General features: G+C 40.4%; 1 protein-coding gene across 1 annotated transcript; it reads right to left on the reverse strand.

Moving 5' to 3' along the window:
* Positions 1-5,389: 5,389 nt before the first annotated feature.
* Positions 5,390-15,235, reverse strand: LOC308512532 (lymphokine-activated killer T-cell-originated protein kinase-like). The gene is made up of 5 exons (XM_081115473.1): positions 14,941-15,235; positions 13,168-13,337; positions 9,435-9,564; positions 6,532-6,711; positions 5,390-6,038 (listed from the first exon to the last, which is right to left on the reverse strand). The coding sequence occupies exons 1-5, from the start codon at positions 15,005-15,007 to the stop codon at positions 5,839-5,841; spliced, it is 747 nt and encodes a 248-aa protein (XP_080971599.1). The 5' UTR covers positions 15,008-15,235; the 3' UTR covers positions 5,390-5,838.
* Between the last annotated feature and the right edge of the window lie 1,271 nt (positions 15,236-16,506).

The following is a 16,506-nucleotide window of genomic DNA, read 5'->3' on the forward strand; positions in this document are numbered from 1 at the left end:
CCTCAAAAAAATCACACATAGTGATTAAAAAATTTCCACTGAAGGGGATCAGTGGTAGGAGGGGAGCAGGAGGAGGAGGAAGAGGATGAGGAGGAGGAGGAAGAGGAGAAGGAGAAGGAGAAGGAGAAGGAAGAGGTAAAAAGCAACAATCAATCCGCCAATCCACTACCACCAACCAATCTAACCAACCACTACTACACCCACAGCTTCCTGGGCTCAGCCAGCACCTTATATAGGATTGGTTTGCAAAGGATCACAATGGCGCCTTTTGAGGTCAGAGCAAGAAATGGACCAATCAGGGTTGGGGATGGACCACAGTGGTTTTCTCTCTTTTTGGTCCCATGATCCTTATACTCTGGGGAAAAATAAAATGACCACAAAAGAGCTTTTTTTTAATGTGGAATATTAAAGATTGATGTATACTTTTTTAGACATGAAAATATGAAGGGAAGGAAGGAAGGAAGGGAGGAAGGAAGGAAGGGAGGGAGGGAGGGAGGGAGGGAGGGAGGGAGAAAGGGAGGGAAAGTCTGACTTATTCTCATGCTCCAGGTCTCAGTTCAAATATCACCTGCTTAGTGAGCTTCCCTGGTCCATCCATTCCTACCTGCCTCACCCAGCCCATCACGTTTGTCATCTTCATAGCACTGACCACAGTGTGGCTGATTCTTGTTTACTGTCTGTCCTTCCCATGAAGGGAGGAGCATGACTGAAGTGTTCCCTGTGTCTAGCACATGAATGGCAGGCAACACAGTAAGTTTCTAATCAATATTTGTTCACTGGATTAATAACGAGTTTGGGGAATAAAAAAATATATGGCCAAGTATTTATTTAATCAAAGTGATTCCTAAAACATCTTAAAAAACCATCATGTTCTGTCCTCACTTAGGTTTGGGGGCAGATAAGATAGGAAAGAGGAGGGCTGAAGTCTTGATCAGCCTTGATCAAGGTGAAAGATGATTTATCCTTCCAGTGGTACTTGCTAAGGATGCAATAGATTTGGAACCGTAATGAGGCTGCAAGTATGTTTACACTTTGAATATCCAATACCAGATGACACAAAGGTCTTGTCAGGGGACCCTGAGAGGGCCATTCCGGTGAATTTCTGTGGTACTTAAATGAACCATCTCTGTGGACAGAAGTGATGCTGGGGCTTGTTAATTTACAGTTGTGGAAACACTGAAACCTCTGGATGGAAGACATTCTGCATGGGTACAAAGGTGAGGTGGTATGTTGGGGCAAATTCTACCCGTTATGGAGGCAGAGAGGGAACAGACTGGCTTGGGGACACTTAGGGGGAGCCTCTGGCACATTATGTTTCAAACTAATCTTCAAAGAAAGCTCCCTATTTTCAGTACACTGAGTGTTTTAACCACATGTATAAGTTATTATTCTAGTAATTATTTTAACATTTCCCTCCTCAAGTCTCAGCTCTGTGTAAAGGGATCATTAGAGGGATTAGCCTGTGAGTTTTTCCCTCTACTGCACTTTTACTTTTTTAGTTTGTTACTTTTACCACATCAGTGACACTCAGCTTCTAAGCATGACAGTCTCTCCTGCTGAGCTGATTGGGACCCAAATGGGGTCATCTCATCCATTCTAGACAGCTGTTCACAAGTTCCAGTCAGAGATTAGAATAAGCTCAGAAAGGAGAAGAGAATTTCAGCAAAAGCTGCCACTCTATGATTTAATTGCATCCATTTATAAAAAGTGGTATTAGTAGTTACTTAATAAACAATACCAATAGAATAGATCATTTTCTTAGCATAATGATCCCTCTCAGCAAGGTAAATGCATACTCAAAGATAAGACATTTAACGTAAAACTGTCAAACCAAAAGCCAAGCTTTAAAAAAAAAAGAAACAGGCTATCATCTTTTTCAATATGCTACATCAGTTATGTGCTTGTGATTATGCCCAAATGAGCATTTAGCTTTCTTATGTTTTTTTCCCCTTGTAATTTGCTTAGTTTTGGAGGGAGGTGGGCAGTAAATAATTTTACTACTTGTTCTCAGGAGTAAGAAGGATTTTGTGCTTTACTGTGCCTGGCTCTTCCTGAACAAGGACTGAGCTTCCGGACCTTTTCAGTGGGTCCAGACAAGTCCTAGAAACTGCTCCTTCAGACCTTGATGCTCTTTTCTGTTCATCATATCCCCTGGGATTTTCTTTACCTGCTTTACTCCAAAATCTCTTCTTCCTCAGGAGGTAGCAGGGCCCCTTCTTGCTGCTCAGAGACCATGCGAGGTTGCGTTCTTTCCAGGGCCAGTCCTGCATGTGTCCATGAGCCCACACCAGCTCATTACGGGGCGCTTCCTCGACCTCAGCCAAGGTTCTGGTTAGATGGTACCACGCATGGAGCCAGAGGAGAGGTTGCCCACATCAGCCTGAGGACTTAGGATTTCTTCTTGTCTCCTCATACCTGAACTATGTGAATGCCGTGGGGCCATTCTACTCATTGGCCGCTGAGTGCCCTAGCTCATATTTCCTCTTTCTGTGCCAAAGTTTTCTTAGCTTCTGAACTATTTTTCTTAAGGGAGGCCTATCACTCCAGGTTGCCTGGAAAGATGAAATGCAAAGACCCTAGGGACTGATTTGTAAACTCCTACCCTCTGATTCATCACCTGACAATATAGTATTAAACATTATAATATGACAGAAAACAGTGAACCACTAAATTTCTCTGGTCTGAGCATCCTAAAAAGAGACTAGGGTGCTATAAGAAAAATGTTTGGCATTTCAAATTAAGTGGATTTTTAAAAATGTTTAGTTTTTGTTAATCCTCACCGGAGGATATTTTTCCCATTGATTTTTAGAAAGAGTAGAAGGGAGGGAGGGAGAGACAGACAGACAGGTAAGCAGCCATGTAAGAAGACACATCAATTGGCTGCCTCCCGCACGTGCCCCTGGAGCCAGGGATGACACCTGCAACCCAGATATGTGCCCTTGGCCAGGAATCACACCCAAGACCCTTTGGTGCATGGGCCTATGCTCTAACTACTTAGTACCACTGGCCAGTGAAAAATAAGTGGCTTTTTTTAATGACTGCAGGGCTTTCTCTAGCGTTTGACAGAACACGTTTGTTTTCTTTTTGATTGTGTGGATGAAAGGGGGCCACATGCTAACTTGGCTAGTTCAGGGGAAGCCTGCGTGGTGGCCTTGCAAACTCAGAGACCTAAAGTAACCACAAAGTATGGTCTGAAATTAAAACTTTTTAAACCAACAGCAGCTTATTGTGAGTAGTCATGTCCTAGGCCAGTGGCCGGCAAACTCATTAGTCAACAGAGCCAAATATCAACAGTACTTCTTCAAAACAGACTCACTCAGGCCAAAAACCGACTTCTGTGCATGGGCCACGAAGTTTCAATCACACTGTACGTGCGCAGCCCACGTGGTATGTTGTGGAAGAGCCACACTCAAGGGGCCAAAGAGCCGCATGTGGCTCGCGAGCTGCAGTTTGCCGACCACTGTCCTAGGCCAGCATCTTCCCTGAAAAAGGTCAGTCTTTACCTTAACTGAGCTGGTCCATTATCTTTCTGCATCTTTGATAACATATTCTTGCAATGCCAAAATAATTTTTCTTTTTCAGCACCCCTCAAGGCTCAGGTACCACTCTGTGGAGACCACAAATCCCCTCATTGTTATAGGTAATTGTTGACTGTTAACTCTCCTGCACCCACCTAAGTAAAAGAAGTCTGTGACTATCATTTTACTTTTTATTCAATCTGAGAAGTTTCCCCGCTTTGCTTTCTCCCACCTTCCTAATCTATCACCAATGGATTTCATGTAACCCAGGCTTCCCCTCGCGTTTGCCCTTTGGGGCTAGGCTCAGCTCTTTGGGGTTAGCTTGGCTTTGGGGGGCTACGCTCGATTCTTCTGGTTAGGCTCAGCTCTCTTCAGAGCTATTGTTCACAGATAGAAATTACTGACCGAAGTCACCCTCATCTTCAGATTAACAAAATAAGGCCAAGAGAGGGAAAGAAATCTACTCACATTCATTCTGCAACTTTAATGACAACACTCAGATCAATGGGAGTATAAAATAGATAATACACCTTCTGGTTAACTAAAGTGTCCGTTATTCCGTATCATCCTATTACTTTTATTATTTTTACACAAGACCTGTAAAATGCTTAAGAGCTAGATTAGAAAACAAAAAATAAAAAAGGATCTCAGTACAGAAATACATTTAATAAATGAAAGCAAACACCAAAGATTTGAGGAGAACCAAGAGGACAAGACAAGCCTTAACCGAAAATGTTTGGAAATACCCAAGGAGCTACTGTGCCATATTCTCTCAGCTTCCAATGACCATCTACACTAATCTACACTAATAAAAGAGAAAAATGGTAATTGGCGTACGGCAATACCGGTTTCATTGACTAATCAGGGCTATATGCAAATTAACTGCCAACTAAGATTGGCAGTTAACTGCCAACAAGATGGCGGCTAATTTGCATATGTAGGCACAATGCAGGGAGGCGAAAGGGAAAGAAGGAAGAAGCCCCCTGCCACTGACAGTGATCGGAAACCCAGTCGGGAGCTAAGAGCTGGGGGGCAGGGCAAAGGCGGCCCCCCAGCCATGATCGGAGAATCAGGTGCCTTTGCCGCCCTGGCCAGTGATAGCAGGAAGTAGGGGTGGAGCCAGCGATGGGAGCTGGGCACGGTCGAAGCTGGCAGTCCCAGGAGCTAGGGGTCCCTTGCCTGGGCCTAAAGCGAAGCCCACGATCGCAGCGCCCCCCGCTGCCACTGCAGGTCCCCGCTGCCCGGGCCGGACGCCTAGGCCAGAGGCGTTAGGCCTGGGCAGGGGCGGAGCCTGCAACCGCGGGGAGCTGGGGGTCCCCCGCCCAGGCCTGACACCTCTGCCAGAGGCCTCAGGCCTGGTCAAGGGGCCGATCCGGTGATTGGTGATCGGAGGGTGATGAGGGTCAACTCCTCTGGCTGAGGCATCAGGCCTGGGTGGGGGGCGGAGCCGGGGATTGGCGGGATATGATGGTCCCCTTGCCCAGGCCTGAAGCCTGGGTCAGAGGCGTCAGGCTTGGGCAGGGGGAGGAGCAAGCGATCAGAGAGAGATGGGGGTCCCCTGCCCAGGCATGATTCCTGGGCCAGAGGCCTCAGGCCTGGGCGGGGGCCAGAGCCAGTGATCGGGGGGAGATGGGGTTCCCTGTCCAAGCCTGACACCTCTGGCGGAGGCGTCAGGTCAGGGCAAGGGGCCGATCAGGCGATCGGAGGGTGATGGGGGTCAACGCCTGAGGGCTCCCAGTATGTGAGAGGGGGCAGGCTGGGCTGAGGGACACTCCCCTCCACACACACACACACACACACACACACACACACACACAGTGCACGAATTTCATGCACCGGGCCCCTAGTATTTAATAAGTATATCAGCCAAGAAAGACCAGCATAGTTTTATGTTTTAAAAGAAAATCAAACTTCTGTACTTCAAAGTGCTAATTTAAATTGATCCATTTAAGTAGAGAATATTCAAGGAAAGTCACTAATAAAAAGTATTGGTTCCCTTACCCAAATTAATGTTAGACATAGGAGTTTATGGTATTTTGCTAGTGTTTTAAATCTCTATGAACAAATTACAATACTTGTTCCTTAAGTCTAAAAGTTTTTTAAGTTTTAGAGAAAACCCACTACGATATTAAATACTAATGAAATACCTTTATAATACAAAGTTTTTCAAATGTTAACAAGGTGCTATGGTTCTAAAACAGGCCACTTTCAAACAGTCTAATAACTGGATTCTCACAGTAACTACATAAACGTATTACAGTAAAGAGAACAGTTATATATATGAGCCCTACTGGAAGCTCAGGTATTTGTGCATATGAGATCACTGGACATGTATTTCCAAAGCCTCAACAATGTGCGCAGCCGAAGGACGGTCTTTAGGGTCTTCATTAGTGCACACAGAGAAGAGCTCGATTACTTTCTGGTATGTCTCATCCAGTTCTCCCATATTAAGAGGTGGCCTCGTTCCCAAAGCTGCATAGTATGCTTCATCATCGAAGTCACTTTCATCAAAAGTTTTATCTGCTCATGAGAAAGTTTGAAACAAATAAAATCACTTTAAATCATGGAAAAACTTATCGACTGCTCACTCACCCTTCTGAAACATCATCCAGTTTGCTTTTCATTATACCAGTCTCTTCCATTGTCCTCCCATGGTGTAGAATAGCTATTGTCATGCATTTGTTACATGGATTTAATCTATGATCATCAACCCTTAATATAATAGCTTTCTAATCTTCTCAGGCAAAGAGAGTTTTTAAGGTAACTTTTTGTTCCTCTGAATTTTCTCAATTTACCTCCCTGTTCTGAATTAATCTACATCTCATTTGTATGCAATTAAACCAAGATGATACCAAATTAGTCAACAATAATATAATCTATAACTCTTGCAACTAAATCAAACACCTTGTTCTTTTTAACATTAACTTAATAGAAAAATAAAATGTAACTTTACAAACTAATCTTATTTCAAACCAAAGAGATTGAGTTTTACATTAAAAATATGTAGTTATACCTTCATCATAATCACCATCATCTGCAAGAGTAATGTGTGGAATACACAGAGTCATCATTTCCCACAGAGTAAGGCCAAAGGCAAATATGTCTGCTCTGTCAGTAATAATACCATTCTCCTCCAAAGCTTCCTTGGGTTTCCAAGGCTCAGTGCCAACGTAACAGGCCTCAGGGTCAGTTACTGAAACAAGCAAAACACAGGTAGAACTGTCATAAGGGCCAGCACAAGAACTCACAGAGAAAGGCAAACAACGACCACCAAAATGGGCAAATGATTTGACAGGTGGTTTAAAGGTTATCAAGTCTAGCCAGTAAACATGAAAAAATACACTCAACCTCAATAATTAATACAAATTACTTTTTCCTTATCAGATGGATAAATATTAAAAAAGCTGGATAGTTGCCAAGGGTGTAGAGAATCAGCAATTCTTTTAGAAAGTGGTAAGAATATAAATAGATTGTGGATGTTAGTACAGACTCTAGAGCAGGGGTCCTCAAACTACGGCCCGCCGGGTGTTTTTGCTGCTGCTGCCTGTCCTGCTTAGCAGCCGACTCGTCCCAGGCCCACAGTGCACATGTGTGGAATGTCTGAGGGACAGTGAACTGGCCCCGTTTAAAAAGTTTGAGGACCTCTGCTCTAGAGCAGGATTGTCTTCCCTGGGTTCAAAGACATTTACAAGCTCTGTAACCTTAAACATTTACTCTGTGTCTGTTTCTTCATTTTTCAAACTATGCTATTATTAGGCTGAGAGAAATACCATTTCTATGCTTCTATGATTGCTAAATCAGGGAAAAGGGAAAGAGTCGAATCACATATTGGCTTTTGCTCAGGAAATGACTCAGCTTCATAAAGGTTAAATAATGAAAATGTGTTCCTTTGTGTAGCTTTGACCCTAACAAATTGCTTTTAATTTGTTATTACAGTCTCACTGTTTTCTAAATATTTTACAACTAGAATTTGATTTCTTCATTCAGCCTAGAATCAATTATAAGTATTTTGAATTTAAAAATTTGTTTGTGTTTTTTTCTTTATTGTTTCCAACTATGTTACTAATATCTAGATGTATTTCACTAAGGACAATGAATATCAAACATTAGGCTACTTCTACTTTTTGTAAACCAAGGGTTTTTTTTATATCCTAACCCATATATATAATCAATTTTCTAATGCATAGACTGACCTTATCTACTCAGTCTTTTAATTTTTTTTACATCTTAGTTTTATCTACTTCATGTATTAAGGATTGAGAAAATTACGTTAGAAAAACTTATTTTTATTCTTTTTAAAAAATTCTCCTTTTCTAAAGTTTCATATCTGTAGTAGTTAGACTGAGGGTTCATGACTTTATTTTGACTTTTTCCTTCAATTCAACTTATAGACCTTAACTTTAGCTGGAAATTAAGGTGTGTGTGTGTGTGTGTGTGTGTGTGTGTGTATTCTAAATAGCATTCATATAAAGAGAAAAATTTAAATGTTATTAAATATGTTAAAAGCAGAAGCTTTTTCTTTGAAGCTGTCTCTTGGTTCTCACTAAGAATAAAACTTAAATTCCCTAAGAGAATGAACAGTATCTATATATGTAAAAGGCTGTGTTCGTCCGTCCGACTGGTAGCTATGATGCACACTGACCACCAGAGGGCAGACACAACACAGGAGCTATCATGATGTGCAAACAGAAAACCGACAAACCAACACTAGGCTTCCCCCAAGTGGAACACAGGCCCCACCATCTTGGAGCAATACCCCACCAAGTCGCAGCCAACACTGCCAAGACCCCATGGCGCAAAGTGGGGCCCACAGCTTAGCCCAGCCCAGCAATGGTTGCTGTGGGCGCCAGGTAATGATGTCACATAGCAACGCCCGGCTTCCTCTCCCTAGAGACTAGCAACCTTGGAGTTTCTTCAGCCCAGGAACCTGACTGGCTTTATAGCCAGGTGCAAACATTTTACAGTTTAACCAAATGTTTGTGAAGCATTTTCCCATGCCACATCTCATTTCATCCTTACAGAAGTCCTAGAGTTGGTAGATAGGAGACTCAGTAGAATCCTATTTTCTTTTCATTAGCAAGACGCGAATAGAGATATTAAAATATTTCTTCTAATTAACTTTCAATGTGCACGAATCTGTGCACGGGGACACTAGTTTACAATAAAGTGAGAAGAATGAGTGGGGTGGGATGGGGCAAAAAGTGGAATACTGGCGTTTGCTAGCACCTCTCTCCTACTTCCACTCTAGTTTCTTCTTCTATCAGTTTCCCAAACCTTGTCAATGTATTGACGCTAAATGAATTCCTTTATAAAATCTTATTAAAATTTTATTTTCACCCTGGTTGGTGTGGATCAGTGGTTAGAGCATCAGCCCAGGCACCAAAGGGTCACAGGTTCAACTCCTGGCCCAGGGCACATACCTGGGTTGCAGGTTCAGTCCTGGGCCCCAGTCAGGGCATGTGTGGGAGGCAACCAATCAATGTGTGTCTCTTGCATCATGTTTCTCTCTCTCTTCCCCCCAACCCTCTCTCCTTCCCATCCACTCTCTAAAAATCAACTGGAGGAATATCCTTGGGTGAGGATTCACAACAACAATTAAAATATTTTTAAAATTTTTCATTTTCTATTCCCAGATCTTCTACCATTTTTTTAAAATCCCAATCTAGGTTAGAAATAGTTCCTAAAGTTATCTTCAGTTATAATATATATTAATAAGAAAACAATAATTTATACTGTGTATGTGGCAAGAGACGGGACTGGTGGCTGAGTGAAAAATACAGGAAGGATAATTTTTATTGTACACTTTATGAATAGTTTTTTATTTTTGAAGAATGTAAAGTTATTTATTTAAACGTGTAAAAATTAGAAATTTTAAAACTATATTAAAGAAATTTTACAAATTAGAATACTACTCACCTGTCATATTTTCATCCAATGGTAGAGAGACTCCTACATCACACATTTTAATTGTTTCAAAATCACCTTTAATTACAACATTTGAAGACTTTATGTCTCCATGAAGCAACTTCTTATCTTGGTGCAGATACTAAAATAGTGGAAAATTTAACATATATGAACAAAAATACAAACTAAATACACATAAATAACCTTCAAACAAATATAATTTGAACTCCCTTCATAAACTATAGGATTATACCATCATTTCAAATTATTTGAAGCTAGAGAAGGAAATATCTCATGTTATCTTGGTCTGTCAAACATACCAGAAACCTAAGAGATATGTTGGAAATCTTGTCGATAAGCTTTTTATTTACAAACCCTTTTTAATACTTTTATATCAAAAGATGCTACAGCAGAAGCCCCAGCCAGGTGGCTAAGTTAGTTGGAGCGTTGTCCCGTACACAAAAAAGTTGTAGGTTTGATTCCTGTTGGGGCATGTACCTAGGTTTGGGTTCAATCCCCAGTCAGGGCATGTGTAGGAGGCAACTGATCGATGTTTCCCTCTCTCTCTCTCTCCCTCCCGTTTCCTCTCTCTTTAAACATCAGTAAGCCCCGCCAGTGTGGCTCAGTTGGTTGAGCATCTTCCCATGCATCCAGTGGTTCTACTCCCGGTCTTGGTGTGCCGGAAGCAGCCAATCAATGATTCTCTTTCACTGATGTTTCTCTCTCTCTCTCTCCCTCTCTTCTCTCACCAACTGATGACTCTCTCACAGATGTTTCTCTCTCACTCGCTCCTACCCTCTCTTTCACTCTCCCATTCCCCCTCTCCTCTCACTCTTGCTCTCGCTCCCTCCATCCCTCCCCTACAAAGGGCTACAAGAAGAGGAAGCAGAAATATAATCTAAGAGTATTTTTTGTTTTACACATTAATCCTTTCTTAGAATTGACAACTAACAACATTCATCCATAATAAAAAATGTCTTACAAACCTGTTATTTGTTCATTCATCAGCATTTGAGCATCTACTCTATGACTGGGTTTGAAAGCGATGCAGACAAAAATATTGGAATATAACTTGAAATACTCACTGTGCTTCATTTAAATGTTGCCCATCATAAAGACAATATGCTCAAATACGTAATTTATTAATTCTATTATATATATTTAAAGTCATTTATTAAATAATCAAATTCTTGGTTTAGTTTATCCTATCCACTTAAAATTTTTTTTTCTATACGCTTATTAAAAATATATACTTAGCCTGACTGGCAGGGTTCGGTAGTTGAGTGTAGACCTATGAAACAGAAGGTCTCTGTTTGATTCCTGGTTGGGGCACATGTCCAGGTTGGGGGGGCTTGATCCCCAGTGGGGCGCAGGCAGGAAGCAGCCAATCAATGATTCTCTCTATTCACTGATGTTTCTCTCCCTCTCCCTTCCTCTCTGAAATCAATAAAAATATATTTAAAAATAAAAAATAAGTATCTTTAGAAATATTGCCTTTCTCCAATTTCACACTTCATATATCAATTTTATTTAAACTCTAATGTACAATTTTGACATCAGTATCATTACCTAATCTGCATTTGAGTCATCCAACAGTTTTCTGGGGCCATCACTACTTCTGTTTAAGTTATTTAGGATATGGAATTATTTTTATTTCTAACACTGTGTCCATCCAAAGGCACAATAATTTATTTGCATAAAATTGAGAGCTATTTTCACTTGACTTATAGATCAGCAGTCGCGAACTGGTGGTCCACTGACCACTGGTGTCCGTGAGGTCTGAAAGTTGGCGACTGCTGCTATAGATGACTATTCATGATGCCAAAACCTCTATCCCAAATCTTTTTTTTAAAATATATTTTTATTGATTTCAGAGAGGAAGGGAAAGGGAGAGAGAGATTGAAACATCCATGATGAGAGAACCACTGATCGGCTGCTTCCTGCATTCCTCCCACTGAGGACTGAGCCCACAACCCAGGCATGTGCCCTTGATCAGAATTGAACCCGAGACCCTTCAAGTCTGCAGGGTGACGCTTTATCCACTGAGCCAAACCAGCTAGGGCCACAAAACAATCGTTAAGAAGCTTGTTTACATCAACAGGGGGTTAGGCTACACCCCCAGTAATCATAAATTTGTGTTAAATTTAATCCTTTCATAACTAAATCTAACATGTGATCTCTGTAAGCAAAACTGCCTAACTTGGGTTATTTCGTTATTTCGGACTATGTGAAGGTCTTTCAAAATAAGGAAATAGTACACTCTGTAACATAAAATATTCCATAAGGCAGCGGGTCACCAACTGGTGGTCTGTGAGGTCCGAAAGGTTGGCAACCGCTGCCATAAGGAAACTTTCACTTAACACATTGGATGCGGGAAACGTATTTATACATTTTACGTTGACTGGTAGTAGAGCGCGGGACACGTATTAATACGTTTTTTATAGACTAGCGGTAGAATGCGGGTAACATATAAATACGTTTATTTTTATACTTTTTTATTGCTCTAAAGGGATGCTAACATGCAGATATACGAATTCCAAAGGACAAAATTTGGGTCTCTAACACATACAATGGTGAATTATGTATGTACTTCCAGGTATAACGGTAATCTATTCAACTGCAAAAACGGCCCGTGCCACCTGTTAGCGCACAATAAAAACTACCCGCAAACAATGTGTTAAGGCAGTGGTTCTCAACCTTCCGGCCCTTTAAATACAGTTCTTCATGTTGTGACCCAACCATAAAATTATTTTCGTTGCTACTTCATAACTGTAATGTTGCTACTGTTATAAATCATAATGTAAATATCTGATATGCAGGATGGTCTTAGGCGACCCCTGTGAAAGGGTCGTTCGACTGCCAAAGTGGTCGCGACCCACAGGTTGAGAACCGCTGACTCAAGGCAACCCCTTCTTTTGCGGGGTTGGAGAAGAATCCTACCATGTGATTAGGTATGTAATGTACTTGGTTTTGCTTTGTTTTTTTTTTCTGAGTTTTTTTTTTTTTAAATATATTTTATTGTTTTTTTCTTTATTGTTTAAAGTATTACAAATAGTAGTACATATGTCTCCTTTTTTTCCCCATTGAGAATTAGAAACATCGATGAGAAAGAAACATCAATCAACTGCCTCCTGCACACTCCCTACTGGGTATGTGCCCGCAACCAAGGTACATGCCTTTGACTGGAATCGAACCTGGGACCCTTGAGTCCACAGGCCGATGCTCTATCCACTGAGCCAAACCAGTTAGGGTGGTTTTGCTTTGTTTTTAATATGTTTTTATTTCTTAGAGAGGGAGAAAGGGAAAAGAAGATAGAAATACCCATGAGTGAGAACATCGATTGGCTGCCTCCTGCACGGCCCTCACCGGGGATCAAGCCCAAAACTTGGGCACATCCCCTGAACAGGAATTGAATGGGCAACCTCTTGGTGCATGGGTCGACGCTCAATCACTGAGGCACACCGGCTACCAGGGGTGGGCAAACTTTTTGACTCGAGGGCCACAATGGGTTCTTAAACTGGACCGGAGGGCCATAACAAAAGCATGGATGGAGTGTTTGTGTGAACTAATATAAATTCAAAGTAAACATCATTACATAAAAGGGTATGGTCTTTTTTTTTAGTTTTATTCATTTCAAATGGGCCGGATCCGGCCCGCGGGTCGTAGTTTGCCCACGGCTGGGCTAGACTGTACTTAGTTGTCTAATGTTCCACAAAAGTCACGTAAAATATAATGGTACAGTTACCTTTAACCCTCTTGCCATGTTCAAAGCAACTTTTAAAATTGTGGCTGCTGGAAAAGGATCGTGGCTGTCTTTATTTCGTTCTTCGATTAAGTCATTTAGAGACTTTTCACCCCCGTATTCCATAGCAAGACATAGACTACCATCATTGGCTTCAGTGAAAGCACGATAACCTTAAAGAAACATAACATTTTCTACTAGAATAGGGAAGACAACAGTACTTACGTTTTTCATAGTACTGTGACTGAAAATGGACCTTGATTAACACTGACAAATATATAATGAAACAGCTATCTATCTATGTATATATAAAAGCCTAAGCAATCGTTATGACGGAACAACCTGAATGACTGGTCAACCAGTCACTATGACGTGCACTGACCACCGGGGGCAGATGCTCAATGCAGGAGCTGCCCCCTGGTGGTCAGTGCACTCTCACAGCCAACCTCCTGCAGCCCCTACCCCCTGGCCAGCTGGCCCTGCCATCGGCCCCCCAATTATGCACAAATTCGTGCACTGGGCCTCTAGTTTATATATAAAAAAGCCTAAGCAACTGGCTGGTAGCTATAATGCACACTGACCACCAGGGGGCAGACGCTCAGCGCAGGAGCGGAAACCACAGGCATGGAAACATGGAACAAACTGATGAAATATGGGGGGGGGGGGTGGCAGGAAGAGATTAACCAAAGATCTTATATGCATATTAGTAGCCCGGTGCACGGATTCGTGCACTGGTGGGGTCCCTCGGCCTGGCCTGTGGGGATCAGGCAGAAACCAGCTCTCCAAGATGCCCTGAGGGGTCCCAAATTGCAAGAGGGCACAGGCCAGGTTGAGGGACCACACCAGTGCACAAATCTGTGCACCGGGCCTCTAGTTATTTATAAAATTAATTCAGTCATCTAATTTAAAATGCCTTCAGTTTTTACAAATAGTATCACAAATTAAAATTTTAAAATATCTTATGCATTCCTTAATATAACGGTTCGAGCCCTACTTATATCTAAATGAAGATCACTCTATATTCCTGAATTCTCCATAGTACCAGCATCATGACTATTCTTTTAAAATATGTTTTTTAATATTTGTATTGACTTCAGAGAGGAAGGGAGACGGAGAGATAGAAACATCAATGATGAGAGAGAATCATTGATGGGCTTCCTCCTGCATGCCCCCTACTGGGGATCGAGCGTGAAACCCAGGCATGTGCCCCTGACCGGAATTGAACCCAGGGCCCTTTAGTCCACAGGCTGACGCTCTATCCACTGAGCCAAGGCAGCTAGGGCACGACTAACTATTCCCATGATTTTTTAAACTATTATTTTTTAAAATTTATCTTTACTGTTGAAATTATTAGATGTCCCCACTGACTCTCTCCACCCTGATTCTGCCTCCTCCCCAGGCCTTGTCTATCCATGGGCTATGCATATACGCTTATAAGTTTATTGGTTAATCTCTTCCCCCCACCTCCTGCCTTCCCTCTGAAACAAGTCAGTCTGTTGCATGCTTTAATGTCTCTGGGTCTTTTTTGTTCATAGTTTATTTTGTTCATTAGATTCCATATATAAGTGATCCCACGATGTTTTAAATATATACTTAAGCATCTAAAAATGTAAACTAACTTTTATTTTAGAATGTTTACCTTAATTTGATTCTTACCAAACTCTACCACCATCCTCTTCATTTTTATTACTGAAAATGGTTAAGAAATTATATAAACTGTTTCTGATAAACAGAATAATATACAAGATCCTGCTACCAAATAAAATTTAAACTTACCTATAATACTTGGATGATGAAGGTTTTTCAAAATCTTAGCTTCACCAGTTAATCTCTTTTGATACATACTTTGATAATCACCATTACATTTAGAATTAATCTTTTTCACAGCCCAAGGAGAATGAGACAAGCCTCTTGGAGATCTTTAAAAAATAATCATAAAATGTATAAATAATAATAAACATAATACATTTATTTCCAAATGACTAACAAGAACTTCCAATTTTTGAAAAGGACTTGATAATTTGTTGTTTTATTTTAAATTTACAAAATTTTATACTATCAACACCTCTTCTACATTTCCTTTTCAATCTGGAAGATAAATAGCTGATATATCTTGATTACAAGAGTAGTCTGATATCTATTGCTGGAAAGGAGGGATAAAAAGAGAAAACTAGAAGAAAAAAGATGGACTGTCATAAATTTTAAACTTCAAGATTACTATTTTTAAATTTTTCTAACCAAGCATGTTGCACTACCAACTACTTATCAAACATTTAACCATATGTACCACAGAGAAGTTCTAAAATGCTAAATAATAAACACTAATCTCTAAGAAACAATTTAAATAAGAGACATACAAGAAACATTTGGCCCATATGTAATCGTCCATATAGCAGCAGACTGTTCTTCTCCAACAAATATTATGCCTCTCCACTAACCAATCCATCTCTACCTTCACTGAATACTTAAAGACATGAGCTTAAGGCAGTAATAATAAAGATATAAATGAGAGAGAAAATGTAAACTGTGTTGTTTATCTGGCTTAATATTTAAAGTGCAAATGTTTTGAGACCTAAATAAATAAACAGGTAAAACAAAATCAGAGAAATATTTACCTGACAAGGTAGCCATTTATTTATGAGTACAGCAAATTATGGAAGTAAAGTATATACAGCATATAGGCACAAAGGTTAGTAAAATAGCCTCAAAAGTTAAAGTTTATCTGTAAGAACACAACAACAGATTGAACTGAGAATCCATTTAGCTTTGTACTACCCTCATAAGCATACCTCTATGACCGCAGGACTTTTTCTTCTTTAAATCAAAAAACATGTACTCAAAGGATCACTAGATTTCTTATTTCATATACATCTATCATTCATATGTTTGTCTACACTATTCTTATACCTCCAGTTTTAGATAACAAGAGCATTTGGGGATAATCTCTTTCATATCATCATCTTATGAAAAATATATTTTTTAAGTTTCAAGTTTTAACTCTTGAATGTTTAGAATTCAGTGACCAAGTCTATCCTTTACCTTTCCCGTAAAATATCCTGATCTATATAATGATAAAAACTATAAAATCTGAATAAAATACTTAAGCTAAAAGTTAGTTTACTGAAAAGGCTAATAAAACAGAGATTGCACAAGGAAAAAAATAAAAGGAGGCACAAATAATATTGCAATAAAAAGTGAGGACGTAACTACAGAAACAGCAGAGGTTAAAAAATAAAAGTGAATAAAACTTTTAGTGGGCTGAAGTGGATCAAGGGGGTAGAAGGGGGGCATATGTAATACTTTCAACAAATAAAGATTAAAAAATAATAAAACTTTTAAACA

Source organism: Myotis nattereri (assembly GCF_964212035.1).
Source record: "Myotis nattereri genome assembly, contig: HAP1_SCAFFOLD_89, whole genome shotgun sequence".
Lineage (NCBI taxonomy): Eukaryota > Metazoa > Chordata > Mammalia > Chiroptera > Vespertilionidae > Myotis > Myotis nattereri.